The sequence below is a fragment of the Mandrillus leucophaeus genome, unplaced genomic scaffold (assembly GCF_000951045.1).
Source record: "Mandrillus leucophaeus isolate KB7577 unplaced genomic scaffold, Mleu.le_1.0 Scaffold1544, whole genome shotgun sequence".
NCBI lineage: Eukaryota > Metazoa > Chordata > Mammalia > Primates > Cercopithecidae > Mandrillus > Mandrillus leucophaeus.
Genome location: NW_012101526.1, coordinates 101,441 through 129,141, shown reverse-complemented (window position 1 = coordinate 129,141; position 27,701 = coordinate 101,441). Strand labels below are relative to the sequence as shown.

The window sequence follows — 27,701 nt, the reverse complement described above, 5'->3', positions numbered from 1 at the left end:
CCTTCCTTTCAGGGCAGTGAGGTCCCCTAATCTCTGGGTGAGTCTAGAAGTGTTGTCTGGGAGTCAGAGACTAGAGTTAAAAAGCCTTAGAAGTCTACCTGGTATTCTATTGTATTGCAGCTGAGCTGGTACTCAAACCACTACACTCCATCTTTCTTATCCTTCCTTCACTTTCCAAAGGCAGAGTAGCCTCACCCCACAGCCACAGCCACCCCTGGCCACAAGGCAAGGTGTACTGCCAGATTACCACTGGTGTTCCCTTAAGGCACAGGGGCTCTTAAGTGCACTTGGGGTGAATTCTGCCTGGCTTGGGACTCTCGTTTCAGCTCTGTGAGCTTCCCTCTGGCCCAGGGCGGTCCCAGAAATGCTGTGCAACAGTCAACTCTAGAATTGGGGACCCCAGGAGCCTGCTTGACGCTCTATCCCACTGTGGTGGTATTGGTACCTAAGCGGCAAGACAAAGTCCTCTTTACTTTTCCCTCTGCTTTTCTAAAGCAGAAGGAGTTTTGCCCCATAGCACCACAGCTGGTAATTTCCTGAGCCTCACCTGAAGCCAGCAAGTCTCAGAGGCTCAACAAGACCCTCAAGGTAGTTCCTGGGTATCACTGCTGGTTTATTCAGGTCCCAAGGGCTCTTCAGTTAGCAGATGATGAACGCTGTAAGGATTGAGTCCTTTCCTTCAAGTCAGGGAATATCCTTCTGGCTCAGGGTGTGTCTTGAAATGTCATCTGGGAGATATGGCCTGGAACAGGGTCCTCACAGCTCTGACTGGTGCCCTATCCTTGTGTGACTGAGCTGGTAACCAAGATGCAAGGCAAAGTCCTCTCTTCTCTTCCCTCTCCTCTCCTCAAGCAGAAGGAAGAGGTCTCTTTTGGAGCCTCAAACCATGCAGCCTGGAATTAAGGGAGGGGTGATTTCAGTCCTTCCTTGGCTGCCCCAGCTGGTGTCTCAGTATGTTATGTGCCCCCCACTCACCCCAGTCCACTGTCTCTGGGCCTAGTTCAGTCCTAGGACTCGCCTACGAGTTGCAGTACTTACAACCTAGACTGCCTTTCAAGTTTACTTAGAGACTGAGAGCACTTTGGCCCTCAGAGGTAAGGTTTGCGGGCACTCAACTTTGAACCACTGGGATCAGCAACTTCTCTCTGGCTAGGGCTGGTTTAAGTGTTCCTTCCCTGGTTGGGTACCAGCTGAGTTTGGTCTGGTTTTCCTTTCTGCTCTAACATGACAGCACCAAGTTCACTGCCTAACAATTGCTGTGTTCTCCCTTCCAGCATCCAGAAATGCTGTCTGCACCAGGCTGCAGCTGCAGGATGGGGGAGGGGTGGCATCAGCTATTCAGGACCTTTTTTTTTTTTCTATCTCTTACGTGCATCTATCAGTGATCTGAAGTTAAAATTGGGTACTTTGAGCTTTCACCTGATTTTTGGTTCTTGTGAAGGTGTTTTTTTCTGTGTAGATAGTTGTTAACTTGGTGTCCTTGTGGGGTGGGGGGACAATCGGTAGAACTTTCTGTTGTGCCATCTTGCTCTGCCTCCTATATTTACTTATTCTTATTAAAGATTTTAATGGATGGGAAGTTCAAGATTATACCACAAAGCTCAATTTGCACATAGTAGTTAATCCTGAAAAAGGGAAGTCCTGAAATGCATTTTAATTAACTTCTTTACAGTGCTGATGTTAGAGTCGGAGTTAGATAAATCCTATATTCTAAAACAATCTCAAAAATAATTCAGAGGTGATACTATATGTAATAGAGATAAATTTGTAACTATTAATTATGTTATGTTTTACATGTTTCTAATTACATTTATTCTTATCTTGAGTATGCACTTCTAAAAGTAAGCCTTTTTAGTCCATGTAATGGTATTGAAAATTAAGCTTTGGTGAAGATATCTAACATAACTTTAAAAATAAGTATCTTCAATGGTTTCTATTTAATATAAGTACTCCTGCTCTAGTTTAGTTTTTCCTTTTCATTCTTTTCTTTTTTTTCTTCTCTTACTGTATATTTTCAAATAGCTTATCTTTGAGTTCATAGATTATTTCTTTTGCCTGGTCAATTCTGAGGTTGAGGCTATTACATTTTTCATTTCATTCATTGCATTTTTAAGCTCCAGAATTTATTTGATATTTTTAAAATATAATTTCAGTCCCTCTGTTAAATGTCTAATTTTGGTCATTTATTGTTTTCTTGATTTCATTAAATTGTTTCTCTATTTTTTTTTTTTTTGAAGTTTCTTGAGATTCCTGAAAACAGTTATTTTGAATCTTTGTCAGACAGTTTGTATAGAGGTCAGCTACTAAGAAATAGTGTTCTTGTGGTTGTGTTATGTCTCTTGGTTTTTCATTATTTTCATTGTCTTACATTAATGTCTGCACATTTAAAGAAATGTAAGGACTTATTCCAATTTTTTTCAGACTTAATTTTTCTGGGAAAGCCCTTTACCAGTTAGCCCATCCAGAGATTCCCAGGCAGGCCATCTGGTATGATCCCTGATGCGCTTGTTGCTGGAGTCCTTGGGCAGCCTGGCCTGCTAACTGGGTCAGCAGATGAGTGGGCCTGGTATCTGGGTCTTCAGGGTTGGCCCTGAAGCCTGAATCCACTGGGGTGGATCTGTTGATTGGGTCTTGGGGAATGGGCCTGGAGCCTGTGTCCACAAGGGCAGGCCTGGAGCCTGTATCCACAGGAGCCAGCCTGAAGCCTGGTCCACAGGGGCTTACCTGGTGCTGAGGTAAGCCTTGAACCTGAGTCTATAGGGGATGGCTGAACACTGGATGGGTCTGACACCTAGGTCCGCTAGCATGGGCCTGGAGCCTGAGTCCATGGAGGCTAGCCTAGTACTGGGGTATCTTGGATTATTGAAATGATCACTGAGGTGCCTGGTTCCTGGGATCACTGAGATAGACCTGGAGCCTGAGTCTGCAGGGGTGGTCTTGGAGCCTCAGTCCAAGGGGTCCTGCCTGGTACTGGGGTCTACAGGAGTGGGCATGGACCCTGGGTCTTCTAGAATAAGCCTGGAGCCTGGGTCCTCTGGAGCCTGGGGCCTGGGGCCTGGTGCTGGGACCAGTGTGGAACCTGAAGCAGACTCAGCTCCAGTGGCTGGCCTGGAGCCTGAGTCTGCAGAAGCAAGCCTGAAAGCTGCGTGTGCAAGGGCTAGCTTAGAGGCTAGGTCCCTGGGGGCTAATGTGGATCTTGGAGCCACCAGGCCAGCCTGGGACCTGGGCACACGGGGATGGTCCTGGCACCTGTGTTCATGGGGGCAAGTGCAGCACTGTGGTCTACTGGAACTGGCCTGGGCTCTGGGTCTGCTGGAACACTGAGATACAGGAGCTCCAGCAAGGGCTACAGGAGCCAGCCTGGAGGGTAGGACTGTGGGATCCTGCCTGGTTCTGGGGTGGGCCTGGAGGCTCAGTCTGTGGGTACCAGCCTGTTGGAGCCTATATTAGCTCCCTCCAGGGGCTGGCCTGGAGGCTGAGTCTGCAGGTGCCAGTCTTATGACTAGGGCTGTGGGAGTTGGCCGGGTGCTGGGGCTGGCCCTGGCCTGAAGCCAGGAGCCTTGGGAGCTAGTCCAATGCTGGAGATGGTCGAGGGCATGGTGCTGCTGAGGTTGGCCTGATGTTGGGGTAACCTGGAGACCAAGTCCACTGTGCAGTCCTGGAGCTTGGGGTTGAATGATTCAGCTTGGCACTGGAGCAAGCCTGGAGGCTGAGTCCACTGGTACTGTCCTGGAGTCTAGGGCTGTGGGGGTCTTCCTAGCACTGGATATTACTGGGGTGGGTCCAGTTTTGGAATTGGAATCAAAGTTCAGTGCTCACTTCCCTCTCCTTCTCTCACACAGAGGGTATCTGTTTCCACTGTATGCTGGGGTTGGTAGAGGGCTGATGCTGATAGTGTAAAACTTTCTTTCCTACCTTCTTGCACCTTATTTCTGTGCTACACCCAGGTGCTGCTATAATCTCCTGCATATTTGTTTTGTGTTTTAGTTTTTTGGCTCTTGTGAAGGTATTTTCATTTGTGGATAGTTATTTTAATTGATGTTTCTGTAGAGAGATGAGTGCTGAAGAGTCTTATTCCACCATCTTGATGATGTCTGTCCTAATGGTCTTTTAATTAGAAAGTCCTGCATGCTTGCTTTTCTGCAAAAATTAAGACAGTTGTACAGAGAGTTAAACATTAAGTTGTCTCTCCTTGTTCCTTTTCTAGGCCCACTTACCAGAGTTAACCATTTTTAAATTTGGTTTATTTTATTCCAGATTCTTCTGTGTATACATTTAATTTTTGTTAGTATTGGGAATTTGATGTATTGTATTTGTTCTACAACTTTTTATTCATTTAATAAGCAATTGGCGTCTCTGAAAGCATGTGGTACCAACTTATTCACTTTGATAGCCAAATAACAATGAGAATTTTGATGTTTGTGACTCATACTGTATAGAAAAATGGATAAACTTTGGCAGAATACAGAGTAGTTCTTAAGAAGTTTAGATGACAGTATAGACCTCAAGTGTAAATGCAGAAAGTTTTGGCATGTGTTATTTATTACAGTGAGAAACACTATAGTATACATTTCTAGATATGTATACGAACATTACATTATAGCTTTGAGGGGCTTGTGTGAGACTTGTTTGGCCACATTAGTATGCTAGTGTTTGTACAATGATGAAGGATGTTTGCCCACTATGGGCAAAGATACTTTGTGGTTCCTTGTGATTTCTAGATAACATTGAAGGCATAGCTTCATGTTTCTTGGACCTGTAAAGTGAGAGTGGTAAAAATCTCTTGATTCTTAATGAGAATCCTGTGACAAGTGACAGTCCTAAAACAAAGTGTTTCTTAGGACTGTCTGCTGTTAAATGCAAGATATCAACGCTGTTTTTTGTTTGTTTGGTTGGTTTTCAGGTTTTTTGTTTGTTTGTTTGAAACAGTGTCTTGCTGTCGCCTAGGCTGGAAGGCACAGCCATAGCTCACTGCAGCCTCGACCTCCTGGGCTCAAGTGATCATCTCAGCCTCTGGAGTAGCTAGGACCACAGGCGCTTACCACTATGCCCAGCTAATTTTTATTTCTATTTTTTTAGAGATTGTGTCTTGCTCTGTTGCCCAGGCTGGTCTCAAACTCCTCACCTCAAGCGGTCCTCCTACCTCAACCTCCCAAAGTGCTGGGATTACAGGCATGAGCCACTGCACCTGGCCAAGGCTGGGTTTTTAAACCCAGCCTTTAATTACTGGTGTCCCAAGTCATTCCATGAAGCTCATGAAGTTACTGGTACCCCCATAATGATTCTTTTAGAATGCCATTGCCTAGACTTATCATACTAAATAAATAACTCTTGCCATATCTGTCATTAGAGGGATACTTAGTATGTGTGTGTTAAATTGCATACTCAAACAAAGAGCTGTTACTCTAGCCTCACAAGCACTCAAATTTGAAGTGGCATATGAAATCATACATAGTTAAGGAATGAAAAATGATACCTCTAAATATTTATTAACGTGATATATTTGTCTTCCCTTTTTTATTCACAGATGCCATGTGGAATGAACAGGAGGAAAAGGCTGAACTTTTTACAGATAAGTTTTGTCAAGTATGTGGAGTGATGCTACAGTTTGAATCACAAAGAATTTCACATTATGAGGTAGGTTAAAAATAATGGGAATAGGGTCTAAAGCAGATTTTTAAATGTAGCAAGTAAACTTCCCATAAGTCATCTTACTTGATTGCTATGAGAATCCTGTGAAAAAGGTAGTGTTATTTTCCTTTGATGGATGAGGAGACTGGCTCAGACAGGGATGGTAATATACTACTTTAAGTTTGGGGAATTCAGACTTAAACTCAGTCTTTTTACTCCAAAGCTTGTTTTCTTTTCTTCACACCACTCTGCCTCACTTTGTATCCATCAAGCCATCCACCCTTGTATTAAATATAAGGGAGGCATTATGAAGCTTGCATAGGAAACTATTAATGTGAATCAAGGGATATTATGTAGAACTCCCAGAGTCTTCCTTTATAGCAAATGAAGACTATAAAAACAAAACAAACCAGTCTTGCACTTGATTGAGCCACATGTTTTTAGACACAGGAATGTAGAATCCTAGAGCTAAAAGAGAGAGTGTTTAATGTCCTTACTCTCTTAGTTTATAGATTAGAACACTGAGACCCAGAGGGTTATCACTTCTCCATGGCTAGTCACTGGTATGACTAAGCCTAAACATGATTTCTTCTGATTTCATATCCAGTGTTCTTTCCCTTCATTTGGTGTTGCTTCATGTTTCTACATCATCTGATGAGCTGTTGAATTTCTTTCATATCTGGTATCTAGGTTACCAAAAATACTAGACGCATTCAATTAAAACTAATGTAATGCCAGTTCTACTTTTTTAAACACCTCATCTTGTTCTTCCTATTGCTAATCTTATTGGTAATTATGTTTTAGTCCTAATGTTGGTTGAAATTAATTTCCTATAATTACAGATAGGGAAATTGTGTTGACTGTGCATTGAGAGGAGGTGGGGTTAAGTCTTAACTCCACCATTGACTAGTTACATAAGCTTTGGCAAGTCACTTTACCTTTCTGAGCATGTTTCTTGGACCTGTGAAATGAGAGTGGTAAAAATCTCTTACTATACTTGTGAGAATTAAGTGAAATCAAATGTATGAGAGTGCCTAGCACATCTTTAGACTCCATAGATCAAAGATTTAGAATTAGTAACAGAGACAGACAGTCAAGGGGCTCTGTGATAACTACAGTTTATCCATTTGAACCATTTTAATTTACATTGGAAAAACAGCTTTTTATGGAATCATAAAGTACTATTCAGTTTAGAAAATAGGCAAAAATACAGGAAAATAAATATAAATTATAATTCTATCACTTGTAGTTAACCATTATTGAATTTCTCTTTTGCTTCTGTGATTCCAATATGATTTTTGAACACACACACACATATACACATGCAGTTTTGCAAAAAAAGATGCACAGACTCTCTCAGTATAGTACTGTAAAATATAACAGTATTGCAGAAGTTTTGAATTTTAATTTTAATATTAATATTTCTTTTGTGTCTGTGCTTATGTGTTTAATAAACCATTCTATACACTTTTGTCATATACTTCCCTCTATTTTCTTCTAAAACTTTGAAGATTTACCTCTTATGTTATAATCCATCTGGTATTGATTTTTGTGTATAGAGGGTGACAACAGGTTTTTCATATGGATAGCCAGTTGTTCCAGCACTATTTATTGTATAGTCGATCCTTACTTTACTGATTTGTAGTGGCACCTCTATTGTATGCTAATTTCCACATACATATTGGTTTCTTTTGAGGCTTTTATCCTGTTTTATTGTATTGGCCTGGTTTCCTATATCTACAACAATTTCACCTTTAAAATAAGTCACGGCTTTCAAATAAGTCACAATATCTGTAGAAGAAATTTATATGACATTAAAAAATTTTGAGTCATAAACTAAGTTAAAAATATATGCCTTACATTAGTTGATATTTATAACCTGTATAACTAACAAAGGATTAGTGTCTAGAATATAGAAAGGACTACAAATCAATTAGAACAAGAAGCAAATAGAAAAATGGGAAAGTGATGTCAACAGTCCATGGAATAGATACTCAACTTCACTAGTGATCATCCAGGACATGCAAGTTAAAATGATAATAAACTATCATATAAGAACCATAATACTGAGAAAAATTAAAATCTAATAACACTTAACACTTCAAGATAATATGGGGAAACAGACACTCTCATCGCTGCATTTGGAGATGTAAACTGCTTCAAAATTTTATAATACCTGGTAAAGTTGAAAATCCACACTCCTTATAGGCCAAGAATTCCACTTCTAGGTATCTATTCTAAAGGAGCTTTTGAACATGTATATTGGGAGATCTATTTATATATGTTAATTATAGCAATGCTTGTATTAGCAAAATAAACTGAAAGATAATTGTCCTAAACAGGGAACTGGATAGGTAGCATATGGAGTAGAATATTATAGCATGAATGAACTAGAGTTGTATGTATCAATATCAATAGATCTTATAAATAAAATGCTGAGTTTTAAAAAGCAATTTGAAAAGGATATGTATCAAATGATTCCATTTTTATAAAAAAATTTTACAAGATAGTAATAAATAAAACTATGGATACGTGTGTGTAGTAAAAGAATAAAAGCATGAAAGGAAATCAGGTACACCAACTTTAAGAGAGAGAGAGAGGAAGAAAGGATTGTGAGCATGAGGGTATAGGATTGTATCTGTAAAATTTTACCTCTTTTAAAAAGGAAATTTGAGAGAAATGCAACAAAGTGTTAAAACTGAGTAGTGGGTATGGGTTTTGATTATATTGTTTCCTGTTATTTCCCATACAATGGGTATATTTCACATTTTAAAATTATGTAGACCATCTGTGACAAACCCACAGCTAATATAATACTGAATGGGGAAAAGCTGAAAGGCATTCCCTCTGAGGAATGGAACAAGACAAGAATGCCCACTCTCACCACTCCTCTTCAACATAGTATTGGAAGTCCTAGCCAGAGCAATCAGACAAAGAGAGAAATAAAGGGCATCCAAATCAGTAAAGAGGAAGTCAGACTGTCACTGTTTGCTGATGATATGATCGTTCACGTTGAAAACCCTAAAGACTCCTCCAGAAAGCCCCTAGAACTAATAAAAGAATTCAGCAAAGTTTCCAGATACAAGATTAATGTACACAAATCAGTAGCTCTTCTATACACCAACAGCAACTAAGCAGAGAATCAAATCAAGAGAGCTCAACCCCTTTTACAATAGCTGCAAAGAAAAAATAATTTAGGAATATACCTAACCAAGGAGTCGAAAGATCTCTATAAGGAAGACTACAAAACACTGCTGAAAGAAATTATAGATGACACAAACAAATGGAAACACATCCCATGCTCATGGATGGCTAGAATCAATATTGTGTAAATGCAGTCTACAGTAAATTCTGTGCCAAAAGCAATCTACAAATTCAGTGCAATCCCCATCAAAATACCACCATCATTCTTCACAGAATTATAAAAAACAATTCTAAAATTCATATGGAATCAAAAAAGAGCCCACATAGCCAAAGCAAGACTAAGCAAAAAGAACAAATCTAGAGGCATCACACTACCTGATTTCTAACTATGCTATAAGGCCATAGTCACCAAAACAGCATGGTACTGGTATAAAAATAGGCACATAGACCAGTGGAACATAATAGAGAACTCAGAAATAAACCCTAATACTTAAAGCCAGCTGATCTTCAACAAAGCAAACAAAAACATCAAGTGGGGAAAGGACACTCTATTCAAAGGGTGCTGGGATAATTGGCTAGCCACATGTAGGAGAATGAAACCGGATTCTCATCTCTTACCTTATACAAAAATCAACTCAAGATGGATTAAAGACTTAAACCTAAGACCTGAAATTGTAAAAATTCTGGACGATAACATTGGAAAAACCCTTCTACGTAATGGCTTAGGCAAGGATTTCATGACCAAGAACCCAAAAGCAAATGCAATAAAAACAAAGATAAATAGCTGGGACCTAATTAAACTAAAGAGCTTTTGCACACCAAAAGGAACAGTCAGCAGAGTAAACAGACAACCTACAGAGTTGGAGAAGATCTTCACAATCTGTACATCTGACAAAGGACTAATATTCAGAATCTACAACAAACTCAAATCAGTAAGAAGCAAACAAACAATCCCATCAAAAAGTGGGCTAAGGACATGAATAGACAATTCTCAAAAGAAGATATACAAATAGCCAACAAACACAAGAAAAAATGCTCAACATCACTGATGATCAGGGAAATGCAAATCAAAACCACAATGCGATACCACCTTACTCCTGCAAGAATGGCCATAATCAAAAAATCAAAAAACAGTAGTGTTGGTGTGGATGTGGTGAACAGGGAACACTTCTAACGCTGCTGGGGGGAATGTAAACTAGTACGGCCACTGTGGAAAACATTGTGGAGATTCCTTAAAGAACTAAAAGTAGAACTATCATTTCATCCAGCAATCCCACTACTGGCTGTCTACCCAGAGGAAAATAAGTCAGTATTTGAAAAAGATACTTGCATACGCATGTTTATAGCAGCACAATTCACAATTGCAAAAGCGTGGAACCAACCCAAATGCCCATCAATCAATGAGTGGATAAAGAAACTGTGGTATATATACACTGGAATACTACTCAGCCATAAAAATGAATAAATGAACAGCATTTGCAGTTATCTGGATGAGATTGGAGACTTATTCTAAGTGAAGTAACTCAGGAATGGAAAATCAAATATCGTATGTTCTCTCTGATATGTGGGAGCTAAGCTACGAGGATGCAAGGCATAAGAATGATACAATGGACTTTGGGGACTTGGGGGGAAGAGGGATAAAAGACTACAAATATGGTACAGTGTATACTGCTTGGGTGCTGGGTGCACTAAAATCTCACAAATCACCACTAAAGAACTCACTCATGTAACCAAATGCCACCTGTACCCTAATAACTTATGGAAAAATACAATTTTAAAAATAAATAAAATTCTGTAGAGAGAGTGATTATCTCACATTATGTGCTCAAGAAATGTTAGTTTCCCTTCCCCCTACACCAACATCTTAGTTATTCTTACATATTTGGTTATATATTTGTTAGAGATTATTTCTAATGTCTCTTAACCCAGGAGGATTTCTTTTCTCACATAAAAGAATTTGTAAGGTAGGTAGTAGAGGGCTGATATGACAGCTTTATAACATTATCAGGGACCTAGGCCTTTTTTTTTTTTTTTTTTGAGACAAAGTCTCACTCTGTTGCCTAGACTGGAGTGCAGTGGTGCAATCTCGACTCGCTGCAACCTCCGCCTCCTGGGTTCAAGTGATTCTCCTGCTTCAGCTTCCTGAGTAGCTGGGATTACAGATGCATACCACCATGCCCGGCTAATTTTTGTATTTTTAGTAGAGACGGAGTTTCACCATGTTGGTCAGGCTGGTCTTGAACTCCTGACCTTGTGATCCACCCACGTCGGCCTCCCAAAGTGCTGGGATTACAGGCATGAGCCACCACGCTCAGCAGGCATTTTCTGTCTTTCTGCTCTGATGAACTGGTTTTCCTCCTCAATGTCCACCATGGTCCAAAGATGACTATTGGAACTCCATCCTTTGTATCTTAATTCCAAAAGCAGCAAGGAAGAAGGGTAGAATAAGGGATTATGGCCCAGTCATTTAAGGAGGCTTCCCAGAAGTTCCACATAACACTTCAAATTATATCTTATTGACCAAAATCTAGTTACGTGGATACATCTTGCTGAAAGGAAGGCTGAAAAACATAGTCTTTTAGCTGGGTACATCGCTCAAGATCTGTAACTAAGTAAAAAGAAGGTATTTGATATTGGGCAGCAACTAGGAATCCATTTCAAAAACAAGAATCTAAAAGTTGTTAGCTTCTAAATTTAGCATTATTTTCATTTTAACTGACAGAGATTTGAAATCATGTGAGTCTGCTCCAAGTTTGACTAAATATATTAACACACATGAGTGCCATCCTCAAATTCAGAAAGGTGTAAATTTTGAATGACTCTTTTATTGAATAAACAAAGTCATATTATATCTTTTTTCAGGGTGAAAAACATGCTCAAAATGTTAGTTTTTATTTTCAAATGCATGGGGAACAAAATGAAGTGCCTGGTAAGAAAATGAAGATGCATGTTGAGAATTTTCAGGTGAGTGATGTGTGTCGGTATTGTGTAATTCTAAACTTTGAGTTATTGAATCTTTCTAACAAGATTGTGCCTATTTCAGGTGCATGGGTATGAAGGAGTCGACAAAAATAAATTTTGTGATCTCTGCAACATGATGTTTAGCTCTCCATTTATTGCTCAGTCTCACTATGTGGGAAAGGTCCATGCTAAAAAACTGAAGCAATTAATGGAGGAACATGATCAGACATCTCCATCAGGATTTCAACCAGAGATGGGTAAGGTTCCATTCACCTCCTGATCTTCAATGAAGGATCTACCTATCATGTTTTGTCTAACTCTGCCATATCCTTTTTATTGGGGGAGACTTTCACCCCAGTTGAAATAACTTGATTATTATTCTTCTTCCCAGTTAATCTCTGTTTCTGTCTTTGTTATTTAGTATGGAGATTTTAATTGCTAGTTGATTTTTAAGAAATGTTATGACCTCTCCTTTTCAGTTCACCAAATTGAAACAAAAGCAAGTGATTTGCTATACTGCTATAAAGAAACAACAGTAAGCAGCTGGAGCTCTGTCCATTTCTAATCAAATAATAAAATCTTCACTTTTTACTTCTTCCCCTTGGTATCTTTTTTGCGTTAGTATTTTCCAAAACATCTCATATGAGTGTTCAAATCAATGTCTTCACCATAATATAATTATGTGTTTCCTACTAACAGTAGGCAAAAAAAGTTACTGACTCTTTCTGTTATGACAGCCTATTTCTTTCTTCCTATGAATATAAAGTACTACTAGCATCATCAGTTAGTTACTGAGTACTTATTTTATGTTAAATCCTAAAGAAACAGGGAATTATAAAACATTGCATCTTTCCTTCTTCCAGTGATGTTGGGTCACCAGCACATATGAGAAAACTGACTCAAAGTTGCCCAAGATGTCAGAGTATACCCTGGAAAACCCAACCTGTATTTTTATAAATGCATGTGCTAGAACAAAAAATGATGATTAACCCTCTGTAATAAATAATTTACCACATTCTTTGTAGCTTCAGCACTTTAGGACTAAGGCATGCCTGGCATGGAAAATTCACCATGATATATCAATTTTGAACTCATAGTCACCCAGCAAAGTCAATGCCACGAGATATGTTATTAAAACTTTTATTTTCTTAATAAATGAAGCCAGAATTGTTTTTTTTTAATTTAGTCTCTAATTTTTATACATTTTTTCGGCCTGTCATTCAAAAGATAAGATAGCATCAGTGTGCCCTAAAAGAAAAAACATCTTATAAAACTTTTATCTTCAGTCCCAAGATTTATCAACTTGGGCTCAGAGAGGAGGATAAATAAAAGAGCTATGAAATACTGGAATTGTAGGAACATGTATAGTTTTATAGCCTTAAACAACTGCATAGATTTTATTCTGATGCAAACATCACAAATGTAGAATGAATAGATGCCTTACTTTGTTAAGAAAGACTAACTTAGAAGTTAGTGTATGTTTTATTCTCACTATTTTCAAAGAATCGTAAGATGGCTATCATACTTTCACTGGTTTTTTATATGAATATAATTAGGCAATGCCTAATACAGAATACTTCTTCCTTCTCATATCAAACTTGGTGACAAATTCATATTCACATTTCCATTCTCACAGAAGGAAGTTTTTTTTTTACTTTAGAAGCTTTATCCAGCAGCTGTCTGTTGAAAAAAAAAGAGTCCAGGGAGTGGGTTTTTAGAGAATTCTAAATTTCCGTAGTACTTTACAATAAATGCAGTTCTAATATCTGAAAATGTGTTTATCCCTTCTTATTACAACTATTTCAGCAGGAGTGCCTCTTACTACTTCTGCAGAGTCAACCTTCCTGAAGCCCCTTCCTGTCAAGCCTCCTCCAGGTGGGATTAAAGACAAGACTATGCCTTCCTCTCCCAGCAGTGATTTGGGTTTGAGTAATCCAAACAAATTTTGCAAGCTCTATCCTGCTTCCTTTAATAGTCCATTAATGACCTAACAACATTATGTTGGGGAAAAAAAAACACAAAAAAAATGAAGCCAGGGAGACATTTGTAGACAAAATAAGAGAGAAATCTCTTCCAGCAAAATCAAATGCAAATGGTAAACATAAAATTATCCCAAAACTTTTTTATAGGAAGTTTGTATTTTATAAAGCATACTAGCTTATTTGCATACCATTTTACTCTTATTGAGTGAGAGGTTGATAGTATTCATGGAATCATAGCATTTTATAAGGACTTTCAAGTCCATCTAACTTGATCTGTTCATTTCCTAGGAAATGAGAACCTGAATGGTTTAGATGACCGCTGTCGATTTTAGTATCAAATATAGGAATTCTCATGGTTTCATGTTATTTTAGGTAAATAAGGATCCTTAGGTACATACATAAGGAAGCATTTTAAATTAATATCATGTGGTTATATCATTTTTTACTAAGTATGTTTTAAGTGTCTCTTTGGTGCTAGGCTAGTCAGTCTTGGGAATACATTTCCCTAAAGGAGCGAGCGTGTAAACTAGTTAGGTTAATAATACTTCACTGAAAGAGCCGACAGAAGCCTTTTTGTGTACATTTTTTTGTTAACTAGATGAGTGAAGCATAATGGTCCAGAAAAATCTTCATATATTTAGATGGTTTTCAGTGGATAGAAGTGGGAAGAAGAAAGGGTGAACCAAAGGGCTTGGAGCTAAGAAAGAGTGGCAAGAATTCAGGCACAGTAAAGAGACTGATCCTGACTGGAGTGATCCACTTGCTCTTCTAACCATATTTTTTTTTTCATTTTTCCCCCCACAGGCACCTTCTCACTACTAGTGTATTTTATTCCCCTTTCATATTCTCTCTTCCACCCACTTCTTTTCCTCCACTTACTATTATTTTTCAGTTCTTTCTTTACCCAGCCTTTCTCCTTCATGTGAAAATGTTCATTCTTCTCTCCTCCTTGAAACTCTATTCTTTGTCATATGTAACTCTTTATGCTCTGGTTCTTCTCTATTGCTGTTTCTTTTTTCTCTATGGACTCTTGTTTTATTCATTACCTAGATGTAGGTATTCCCATGGTTTCATTCTTGACCTTACTCTGCAAACACAATTTCTATTTCCCTGGTTTCATTTCTCATCTGTATACTTATGACCTTTCTGTCAAGCATTAGATTCACATATCCAAAAGGCAGCTACTGCTTCACCTGGATGCCTCATAGCCATTTCACATCCACCTAGTCATTCAAAGTAGAAACCGGCAAGTAACTATGAACCCCCAAACACCACCTTCTTCACTTCGTGTATCTAATGAAGCACCAAGCTGTGACTCTTTTACCTCCTGAATACTACTCTCCCCTTCTCTCCAGCCCTACGCTTCCCACATTAGTTCAGGTCCTCAAGATCTTTCCTAGAGGTTTACTACTCAAGAGTGTGGGTTGTGGATCAACACCATTGGCATCACCTGGGAACTTGTTAGAACAAAGACTCTCAGGCCCCACTGCAGACCTACGGAATCAGAATCTGCATTGTAACAAGATCTGTAGGTGATTTGTACTGAATAAGTTTTGAGAAGCGATTGCCACAACCTCCTAACTACTCTTTCTGTCTCCAGTTTTGTTTCCCCAAACCCACCCCCAATTTAACCACTAGAGTGTTTCATTTAAAGTGTAAGTATTTCCATGTCATTCCCCTTCTTTAAAACCCTTCATTGTTCCTTCATCTTCTAAATATAAAATCTAAGCTTCATAGCTCTCCACCATCTTGTTTCTGCCTGCCTTCTCCAGGCTTATCCCCTGCTACTTCCTGGCATGATCTATGTGGGTCAGTACCTGCAAACCACATATGGTTTCCAGAAACTATTACCCTGTTTTTTGTGTCTATGTCCTCTTTCATGCTGCCACTTTGTCTGGAATATCCCCATAACACTTCTTCTGGCTAACTCCCACTCATTCACTTACTTCAAGGTTAATCTTATGTGCTTCCTTAACCTGCATTTCTAATTATCTCTTCCTGTGTCTGTCTCCAATTAGAATGTATGGTGTTTGAGGCAAGGGACTTCATCTAATTCATCTGTATTTCCAGTGCTATAGATAGAAACTGGCACAGAAATAGGCCCACTTCAATAGAGATTAGCTTAATATATGTATCAGAGAACTATTAATTTTCTTTATTTGTTGAGTGTTTATCCTGTTTTCTACTCTTTCAGGTTTCTACTTAGTGTGATTCAGCATATCCCAGCAAGTTACATAGAGATATGTGTTTTTATCTAGTATTATGAAGAATGTTGATTTGGGCAAGTGTAGAAATGCAAGTGATAGGGTTTCTGAAAATAGGAGTATATGTTCAGAGAAATGACAACTTTCACTTGTTAAGGTATTTTTCCCGTTGCTAGGTTGAGTGTATCTGAAATAAGTGGCTTCTAATTTTGTAGCATTAGGTAAATTTGAACTGAGTTTTAACTATGAGAAGTGTGTGCACTCCTGTCACTTCTAAATGGGGAGGGCCGTTTTGGCGCTCTGAAGTTTTAATGTTATTAGAATGAGGAAAGAAGGATTTTGGTGAAATTCTCATCTGATGGTGGAGGAGAGGGGATGATCATCAGCATAATTTTATCCAGTCATTGGAGTCACTTTACATTAGCCTCTGAAGCAAGAGCTCAGCATATTTTCAACCCTGCCTTGGCTCTTTCATTTTGAGAGTAGTAAACATTTGAACATTTAAAAATACCTGGAGAATTTTAATTAGCTAATGAGAATTTCAAAGAACAGTAACAGCAGATGCCCTCATTACAAGTGAGCAAGTGGTAATAATTTAACATATGCCACCTTAACTGTTTCACTCATCACCCATTTTCTACTGTCTGCCTTCCTCTCCATCTGCTGTTGTTTATATATGTTTCTCCCATATCTAATCTTTCTCTTTTTCTTCATCATTCTCACTGCTTTCTTCATATCCCTCATCCAGCTCAGATCTTATTAGCACAGGAATGGCTACCATAACGATATGGAACTAAAGTATGTATGTATTTTTTATTTATTGTATTCGTTTTGTTTATCTTACTAATTTTTGGCCCCATTATTGCACTTAGATGCCTCACCTTCACCTGTAACTCAACATACCTGAAACGGAATTAATAATCTCTACAATCAACTTGAATTTCCCAAATTTTCTGTCTTTGCTAGTAGTTCCAATGTTTATTATTCACCTACACTTGACTCTTTGAGGGTATCTTTGACTACCTGATTATCTATATTCTATCCATTAGCAAATCTTAGAACTATTTCTCCTTTCTGTAGCCCTTCATTACATTTCTACTACCATCACCTCACACCTTAATGCTGTAACAACCTTCTGGAAAGCTTTACTTGTACCTCGTTGTTATTCTCTCACTCCCTAGTAGCAGGATTTCATCCCCGGATCAGTTCCACCCTCTACATTTTCTACTTCTGCATAAAGCCTACTGAGTGATGCTATGGAAAATTATAAAGTATAGAGATTGGGTATGTTTTCAGAGTCTTGGTACCTAGAGATTGGGTATGTTTTCAGAGTCTTGGTAGTTAACCTCTTTGGGCCTTTAGTCCTACTTAATCTGTTTCTTTTTCCTTCACTTTCCCCTTAGCGACAATTTTAAACCTGTATCATTCTTCAAGACTCTCTTCCCCTGCTCTACACTCCTTCTCCTCACACTTCTCAGACAAGCTCCTTTGTGATTTCATCGAGAAAAATTTGGCCCTCAGATGTGGATTACTACCAAGTATCTTGGTTTAACCAAACCCTCCTGTAACCTTGAGTTTTCTTTTAAATACTACATTCTCCCCTTCCCTTCTTAACCAAGTTTTTTTTTTTAAATGTAGTCCACTCTTACTGTCTTCACTTATTATTTACTCAACTCACTGCCATTTGTTGGCACTTCTTCCCTCAGCCTTCACACCACCAGTCTACCACCTCACTGTGACTACTGCTCACAGTGCCAAAGTGACTTCTAAATTTGTAAGTCCAATGAGCATCTTTATTTAGCTCCTTTGACATCACTCTCTCCTGTTCATTCTTATAATTTGCTGTCCTTTGCTTTGGTGGACTTTTCATAGGCTCATCTTTTTCCACCATCTTTCTTTAAAGAATGGCATTCTCCAGGGTTTTATCAGTATGTTGCTATTCCTGTGCCCACCTATACATTATCTTCAGGAGATTTCATCCACTCTGATTATTTTGACTATCCACCCGCATGTTCTGACATCTCCAAAATCTCTCTGACCTATCTTCTGCCTTTCATACTCCTGTATATAACTACCTGTTGGACACCTTTACATGAAAGTTTTGTAGATATCTTAGACCCTGTGTTCAAACTTACACTATTCACCATTGCCTACTCTCCCACCCATTAAAACAACACATACATCTGAAGTTCCAATTTCAGTTAATGGGATCACCACCCACCCACTTACCAAATTAGGTTTCTGGGAATTATTTTAGACTTCTCTAGATTCTCTCCTCTCCACTATCCCTCACATTCATTCCGTCACTAACTTTTGCCAGTTTTAAAGTTAAATGTTATGCCAATCTCCCTGCTTCTCTCTACCCCTACTGAGACCTATCTAGTCCATGTTTTCATTATGTCTTGCCTGATCTCCTTACTTCTAGGCTTACTCTTCTTAAATTAATCCTTTGTATTGCAGCCACAGAAGAGACTCATCTAAAACACACAATTGACCAACCACGTCACTTAATACACTTTGAGGTTTCCCAAAGCACAGAATAAAAAATTCGGGCTCCTTAGCATAACATATAAGTCTTTCTTTGACCCATTTTGCCTCTTCCCATCTCTTTCCCTTATGTTTTACTCTACAACAATTCCAAAGTTTAAGAAGTTCGTGTAAACACTTCTATGCTATTTTCATGAAGTTTTGTCCCTAAAACACTCTTCTCAACTCTTTTCAGGTTAACTATTCATCATCCCTCCAAGTTTAGCTAAGACATTATCTCTTCCAGTAGCCTTTTTCAGACCCCCATAGTATGCTAAGTGCTCCTGCTTCTTTGTGCTTGCATACCTCTTAAACATACCTCTCTTACTTTTACCAAGTGAGACTGAAATATTTTGTTCATGTATCTTTCTCACACTGGATTTGTGAACAACTTGGCTGTTTTATTTATCTTGTATCCCTGGCATCTAACCTGATGCTTGGTGCCACAAAGGTATTCAGTGTTTGTTAAACCGATTATTTGGATTCAACATATTGTGCTCATTTCTATCTCTGCCATACAGGAAATTATTTTCATCCCCAGAAATGCCCTTACCTGCTTTCTTACAAATTCAAATCCTTTCTGTCCTCAAAGATCCATCACAACTTCCCTTACTGTTCTGGTTCTTTGTATTCTCTCCTTTCTCTGATTTCTCATAGGCTTTACTGTTCATTGACAATTGCATCAGTTATAGCCCCTCAAGGGAATTAGCTTCCCTGAGACAAAGGATTATATTTTATTCTGCAGTATCCTTCTTAGTGCTTTATATGGTAATGAGGACATAATTTTTTCTCAATTCATATTTGCAAATTGTTTTTTGAGAGGCAGTGTTGTATAGAGGGATAAACATAGATTTGGAGATATAGTCACTTGCCAAGTTGCACCACAGATTCCTCTGGTATAAAATGAAAATAATGTAACTCTACAGGATTGAATAATAATTAACTGAAGTAGTATATATAGTACCCATCACAGAATAGGTTTGTAACAAATGTTAGGTTTGTAAAAATATTTTGTCCTGTCATAATTTTAAAATAGGTAAATTGGACGTTTTCTATTTTTCTTTATAACATAAATTCCATATTCACATGCAGTTTTTTTCCAACTTTTATGTTAAGTTCATGGGTACATGTGCAGATGTGCAGGTTTGTTATATAAGTAAATGTTTGCCATGGTGGTTTTGCTGCACAGATCATCCCATCACCTAGATATGAAGCCCAGCATCCATTAGCTATTCTTTCTGATAGCTGCAGTTTTGATTATGTGCAGCTCTCAATTGGCTTTTCCCCATTTAAGATGTTAGACCAGTGGTTCTCAACCTTGACTAATTAGAATCATGTGAGGAGCTTTTAGACCTCCCATTGCTCAGGCCATCCCTCCAATCAATTAAATTACCGTCTCTGGGAATTTAACATTCGTGTTTTGTTTTCTCTTTTTTAACTCCCTAAGTGATTTTTATATGGAGTCAAGATTGAAAATAGTATTAGACATGCACTTTCCCAATTTATACTTTGAAAACAAAGACCTTAGTTCAGAGACTTATGAGATAGGGGTATGATTAGGGGAAGAGTAGGCCCCACAAGTTTTAGGTTAGTGAAGATTCTGAAAGGTACAAGCTGTAAAGGAGCCTGAGTTTCTGGGTGAACTCAGAAACAACGAATCCTAGAAGGGCTGAGAGCAGAACAGCCAAGAACAGAACAGAACTGTGGAGTAGTCTCTGGAATAAAAGAGTGAAGAGTATAAGAAACAGAATGGAGGCAGGTCCCAGGAGGATTCAATCAGGAATTCTGACCTTGGGGCCATGAATAGGTTTCATATCTTCACAGAAAGGGTTTACGCAACTTTTATATATCATTTTCTGAGATATCTGAATCCTATAAAAAGATAAAGAACATCAATATGTGAAAAAGCCAAGGGCTAAGGTAATGGTAATCAGACTACAGTTCTAGAAATGCCCCTCTGGATCTTTAGTACATGACTGGCAGCTCTTCTAAACCTCTGTATTACCTCTATTAGAATATTATTTCTGATGTAATTTGTAGAGAAGCAAAGCAGGAACTGAGGAGAACACTATATACAGTATACTTTATAAGCATTAAATAAATATGTAAAAACTCTGAAATATAATCTGAGTTTATAGTCATAATGAAGATTATTGGCCCAATAATCTAGGGTAGAGTTGTCCAATCTTTTGGCTTCCATGGGCCACACTGGAAGAATTATCTTGGGCCACACATAAAATACACTAACGCTAACAATAACTGATGAGTTTAAAAAATCACATAAAAATCTCATAATGTTTTAAGAATGTTTGTGAATTTGTGTTGAGTCACATTCAAAGCCACCCTGGGCCACATGTGGCCTGTGGGCTACAGGTTGGACAAGCTTGATCTAGGGCAAGTGCTCAACAGTGGCTGCACAGTTAAATCATAAGTAAAGCTTTCAAAAAGTAAGGATGCCTGATTCCACTCCTAGAGATTCTGATTTAATTGGTCTGATATGGAGCTGTAACATCAATATTTTTAAATTTTTCCATATGATTCTAATGTGTAACCAGCATTGAGAAACACTAATCCAGAGGAAACCAGGACTCCTGCTTATCTTGCACAACTTGGGTGCCCTCAAAATATATGGTATTGGCAAAGTTAATCTGAGCCTAAGTCCCAGCACCTGTAAAAGATGGTAAGAATTTCCTGAAAGAGGTTTTTGTGAATATGTCCTCTCCTGGGTTTAGTCCTTAGCTTTGCAAGAAGTCTAATATCTTCAAGTTGATCAGCCTCAAATCAGGGACTCAGTAACCACAAACTTGAAAGTGGCTGATAAAAAACTAACTGGAAAGATACTACTTTAATATGTTTCTCACAAAGCCTGTGATAATCATTTGCCATATTTGTGATCATAGAAATTTCTTGTCCCTGCCCCAGAAGCATTGAATCATGTTCTCCAGGGGAGAGCCTGGGAATCTATATTTTTAACTGACACCCTAGGTGATTTCCCAGAAGTCTGGGAAACATTGTACTTTAAGTTATTGTATTGTCATTCTGTTATTGATTTATGGTAAGAGGAGATACATATTTCCATTTCCTAGTTTTTCTTGATGTCTGTCATCCAGGGTATCCTTTTGTTGGTATCAAAGAATATGAAAAACCAATTATAATCAGAAAGCGACTTAGTACACATGAAATTAGAGCATAGAAAGGGATAGTTTTGAGGGATCATTTCATTCAGATTTTGACATAACCTGCTGAGTTTTCCTAGGCCCGCAATAGTCAGTAGTGTGCAACCTCACGTTCTTCAAAGTCAGCATCTTTCTTTCCCCTTGCAAGCGGTCTTCTGTTTCTATGAATAGTCTTTGCTCAGACAAGGCCAATATACTTGATAATAATTAATTTAGCTTCTTTTAAATGATTAGGTGACCTTTTGGTTTAAAAGAAGATTACCATTGTTGTCCCTAAAGTCTTTGCAGGTACCAATTTATTTACTCCTCCCTAGGGTCAGAATGATTTTATATTTGGCTTATGAAATGTATTAATTTGCTTTTTCTGATCAAAGATAAAGTGGAAGATGATGAGATTTTTAAAAAATTAATGTATCCCTTGCTTCTAATTCTACCTATGAAGCAGAATAGTGTGCTAGTTACTATATAGTTGCTAGTGTATAGTTTTTGACTCTTTTGAAGTGGTAACTAGTAGTTTTGTTTTAGAATTTTGCTTTCAGCTTTTATCCTGAGAGTGGGGCTCACTGAACCTCTCTCCTTTCTAAAATCTGTGGAAATTACTTTTGGTAACTAAGGCACTGCAGTGATCTCAGGTAAGAGAGTAAAAAATTTGCCTTTATTTGTTTTTAATGTTTTGGGACGTTTCAGGTTTTGGTTGGGTGGAAACAGAGTTGGGGCAAACAAAAAGAGGTTGGTTAAGAGATTCAGAGGCAAAGGTTGGTTGGCCATGCTAAATTTCAGGTGTCTGTTGCACCTCCATGTAGCAACAGTCAGTAGACAGATAGCAGATTCTTAGGGAAGAAGTTAAGCTAGAGAAGCAGTGTGGTGTAGTGAAAAGAATTTTGGGCATTCAATTAAGAGGCGTGGGCTCCGAGAGGCTAACACTACTACTAACTTGCTCTGTGACTTTGACAAAGTCATTTGACCTCTCTGGGCCCCATCTTTATTGGAAAATGTCAAGTAGATGGTCTCTAATAAATTCTTGTCCAGTTCTAACATTATGTGATTTTAAATGTATACTGACCTTCTTAACTTGAACTCTTTGTTTTTTCAGCATTTAGTATGAGAACATATGTTTGCCATATTTGTAGTATTGCTTTTACATCTTTAGATATGTTCCGGTCCCATATGCAAGGAAGTGAACATCAAATTAAGTAAGTATTTTTGCTAAAATTTTCCTATGATGCTAAAGACCAGAGCTTCTAGTCAAGCACTCTTCAATGTATTTTACAAACTTCTTAGGCGTTCATGTCCCTATGAGTTAAACCTGGATGTGGTTGGTAATATTCGCAACATGTTGCATACTAGTGTCCCTCAGGGAGTTCTAGTTTTAGTTCTAGTAATGATAGTGTACTGGCAAAGCTGGCTAACTGGCAACCCTCCTGACTAGAGAGCAGTGTTCTTTGGAGAGATGCTAAAGGATCACTCTCACACTAATCACACAAATTCAGAGAATTTCTGGAAGGTTAGCTTGGTTCCAGGGATTCAGTGATCCAGTCACCATTTTTCCAGTGCTGTATGGTGGTTAAGAACAAAGGTCTTGCTATCAGATGGACCTGGATTAGAATACCAGATCCATTTTTCTACCAAGTGTGTAACTTTGGTCAGTTCTTATATAAGATTGTTATGAGGAAATATAATATGTGTAAGGTGCCTGCCCTGGCACATAGTAGGAGTTCAATAAATATTTAGTCCATTTTATTCTGTTATTTCAAGGAGAGGAGAATTGAATGGACAGTTGGAGATTGGGTAGTTCAGGTAGCAGAGGGTATTTGACTATTTATCTTTGTATTGATGCTTTTAAAGTCAAGACATAGAGCCAGGTCTGGTGACTCATGCCTATAATCCCAGCACTGTGGGAGGAAGAGCCAAGGAGTTTGAGGTCAAGTCTGGGCAACATAGTGAGACCTTACCTGTACCCAAGAAAAAAGAAAAATTAGCCAGGTTTCGTGGCATGTACCCATCATCACAGCTACTTGGGTAGCTAAGGTAGGAGGACTGCTTGAGTCCAGGATGTTGAGGCTGCAGTGAACCATGATCACACCACTGCACTCTAACCTGGGCAACAGAGTGAGACCCTGTCTCAAGAAAATAAATAAAATAAAAGGAATAAAATAAAATCAAGATATATTCTTTCTGTTACATTGTTTTATTGTAGTAGAAAATATTTCTATTATTTGTATCTGAATATTTAGAAGCTAAATTGTCTGACTTACCCAATTAACCTAAATTTACATTCCTTTTTTTCACAGATGGGTTCCTGCTATCTTGCCCAGGATGGAGTCCAGTGGCTATTCACAGGTTCCATCATAGTGCAGTACAGCCTCAAACTCCTGGGCTCAAGAGATCCTCCTGCTTCAGCCTCAGTAGCTGGGAATACAGGCACACACACCACACCTGGCTAGATTTATAATTTAGATTTTTAAAAATCTCAAGATTACAGAATAAACACCTATCACATTTATAAGATATATATAAGGAATTAATGAAAACTTTAAAAATGATATAACATTCAAATCAGAGCCTCTCTCAGGACATTAAATATTATTATTCCCTACCCAAACATTGCAACATGCCTTAATATTTTTAGTGCTACGACAACATCAGATATATCTGCTACTTTATACCCTTCTTCCCTTTCATCCTGGGCCTGAGGAAATTTCTTTTTTTTTTTTTTTTTTTTGCATAAAAATTGTGAGGTACCTGGGAGATATATCATTGTCCATGCTCCTTTTTGGGGGCATAAAAAGTCATGATTTATGGCTTTATAATGAGGTAGGTTCTCACTGTCCATGCTGCTTTTTTGGCATAAAAATTCACAATTTATAGCTTTTATAATGAAGTAGGTTTTTAAAATTTGGGTATTTGTTGTTTTTCTTTTTTCAGACTAATACTTTTAAAGAGCAAAGAAAATACTTAGAATAAAACAATCTAATAAGAATTTTCTACTGTCTTCTTTACAGAGAATCCATTGTTATCAATCTAGTGAAGAATTCAAGGAAGACACAAGACTCTTACCAAAATGAGTGTGCAGATTACATCAATATGCAGAAAGCCAGAGGACTAGAGCCCAAGACTTGTTTCAGAAAGATGGAAGAGAGTTCTTTGGAAACCCACAGATACAGAGAAGTGGTCGATTCCAGACCCAGACATAGAATATTTGAACAAAGACTCCCATTTGAGACTTTCCGAACATACCCAGCACCATACAATATTTCACAAGCAGTGGAAAAGCAGTTACCTCATTCAAAGAAGACATATGACTCTTTCCAAGATGAACTTGAAGAGTACATCAAAGTACAGAAAGCCAGAGGACTAGATCCAAAGACTTGTTTCAGAAAGGTGAGAGAGAACTCTGTGGATACTCGTGGGTACAGAGAAATGGTTGATTCTGGACCCAGATCCAGAATGTGCGAGCAAAGATTTTCACATGAGGCTTCCCAGACCTACCAACGACCATACTATATTTCACCAGTGGAAAGCCAATTACCTCAGTGGTTACCAACCCATTCAAAAAGGACATATGATTCTTTCCAAGATGAACTTGAAGATTACATTAAAGTGCAGAAAGCCAGAGGACTAGAGCCAAAAACTTGTTTCAGAAAGATAGGAGATAGCTCTGTAGAAATACATAAGAACAGAGAAATGGTTGATGTCAGACCCAGACACAGAATGTTGGAGCAAAAGCTCCCATGTGAGACTTTCCAGACCTATTCAGGACCATACAGTATTTCACAAGTAGTGGAAAACCAGTTACCTCATTGCTTACCAGCTCATGACAGCAAACAGAGACTAGATTCTGTTAGCTACTGGCAACTCACCAGAGACTGTTTCCCAGAAAAACCAGTACCCTTGAGCCTTAATCAGCAAGAAAATAACTCTGGCTCATACAGTGTAGAATCTGAAGTTTACAGGCACCTCTCCTCAGAAAACAATACTACTGACCATCAAGCAGGTCATAAACGGAAACATCAGAAGAGAAAACGACACCTGGAAGAAGGCAAAGAAAGGCCAGAGAAAGAGCTGTCCAAACATAAAAGGAAAAAGAGTTATGAAGATACAGAGTTAGACAAAGACAAGAGCATCAGACAAAGGAAAAGAGAGGGGGATAGAGTCAGGGTCAGTTCAGGAAAACTTAAGCATCGAAAAAAGAAAAAAAGCCATAGTGTACCCTCTGAGAAAGAAGAACGTAAGCACAGGAAAGAGAAAAAGAAATCTGTTGAAGAAAGGACAGAAGAGGAAATGCTTTGGGATGAGTCTATTCTTGGATTTTGAATATTTAGCTTTGTTTACCCAAGGTTGAATTGAAAAAAAAAAAAAAACAATATGGATTTAGAAAAAGGAACATCCAATGAAGGAAAGGAGAGGTAGATACAGTCAGTGTCACTTCAGGACACTTAGTTTTTGTATAAAATTTTAAATTGAATTAAAAGGAGGAAAAAAAGCCTAAACTTAACCTCTGAGAAAGAACATAAGAACTCAAGGAGAACATAAGAGAAAAGGTAACCTGTTAAAGAAAAGACAAGAATCTGTGTTTTGGAATGAGTCTACTCTTGGGTATTGAACTTTTAGTTTTGTTTGCCCAAGGATTAATTGAGGAAATCAGCTAAGAAACTGGACTTAGACAAAAGCAAGAAGATCAGATGAAGAAAAGGAGAGGTGGACACGTCAGTGTCACTTCAGGAAAGCTATTTAAGAAAACTTGAAATTTAATTGAAGAAACAACAACAACAACAAAAAGCCTAAACCTAGCCTCTGAACAACACTAACATGAGAACACAAGAACTTAAGAGAAAAAGAAACCTACTCAAGACAGAAGAGACAGTGATTTGGGATGAATCTACTGTAGGATTTTCAACTTTTTAGTTTTGGTCCTTCAAAGTTGAAGAAAAAAAAAAGTTTGGTTTTATAAAATTCATGTTATTGGAATTTTTCTAGGTGGATGGCTACTTTAAATCTCTAAAAAAGCCAAGTGAAGTAAAAGTATTCAATATGCCTTTTCCTCAAGTTACTTTCCTTCATTTTCTTAAAAAAGAAAAAACATTATTAAATGTTTCTCACATATCTCACATATAATGTAATTTCCCTAAATGAAGTTGTCTCTACTTCTGCTCGTCAAATTGCTGTGATAGTGAATTATTTACTCATGAGAGATAATTTATTTTAAAGGACAGAATTACCAAGCATTACAAAATCAATTCTTTGCTTGGTTTTGTGTTAGTGTTGGTGGTATTTTATTGTTGTTTTTCTGTGTTTATGTGTCTCAGCTTTCTCCAAGGAATATGTATGAAATAACTTAAAACTGATTTTTTCTTTGTTAAATCTAATTTGCAGTGTATTTTTGCATTTTCTAGTTCTGAAAGTGGAAAAATGAAACAGTCTATAATAAACTTAGATGATATATAGTTTTAAAAAGCTCTCAAAAAGTACTGATATAAAAAGTCAGTCTATATTCTGGAAATGTTTATATTAAAGTGTTTTAATTTCTACATATTGTTTTATGTAAATGATCATTTCCCATCCAAAATTATTATTTTGGGAGTTGGAGAGGCAATAATTAAACACTTGGCACTTAATACCTCTGGGGAGATCACACTGTGAAATTGTAATAATTTTATATTTTCTACATCTTATCTCATAGAAGCCGATATTGAGTCTCAAACTCAGTTTAAGGTTAGGAAAATGTGACCAATTAGATACTTGAAACCGAAGGAGGAAGAATTTGTAAGTGGTAGAGGACCAGAGGGTGTTACCTTTGAATTTTTTGATTTTGACAGATTTTTTACACTGGTGCTCCCTTTATTTGTGAGCAGTACCACTAAGTATTTGAGGATCACAATGGGATAGTAGAAAGTGCAATGGCCTGTGAATGCAAATTCCAGGATTCTGGTCTCAGTTACACTGTGATTCCAGAATCCAACTTGGAATCACCAGGAATATGAAAAAATAGGCTTTGTATTCTCTTTATGTGTTAATCCTAACAAAAAATAAATTTATGCTCCACACAGTGACTCATGCCTGTAATCCCAGCACTTTGG

General features: G+C 37.9%; 1 protein-coding gene across 1 annotated transcript in view; it reads left to right on the top strand.

The window, feature by feature from the left end:
• The window catches only part of ZMAT1 (zinc finger, matrin-type 1), a 34,413-nt gene extending 7,263 nt beyond the window's left edge, over positions 1-27,150 (top strand). The window contains 5 exon segments of the mRNA XM_011975398.1: positions 5,528-5,637; positions 11,638-11,739; positions 11,819-11,993; positions 22,718-22,817; positions 24,627-27,150. Of these exon segments, the coding sequence (XP_011830788.1) occupies positions 5,528-5,637; positions 11,638-11,739; positions 11,819-11,993; positions 22,718-22,817; positions 24,627-25,938 (1,799 nt within the window). The 3' untranslated portion in view covers positions 25,939-27,150.
• The last annotated feature ends 551 nt before the right edge of the window (positions 27,151-27,701 follow it).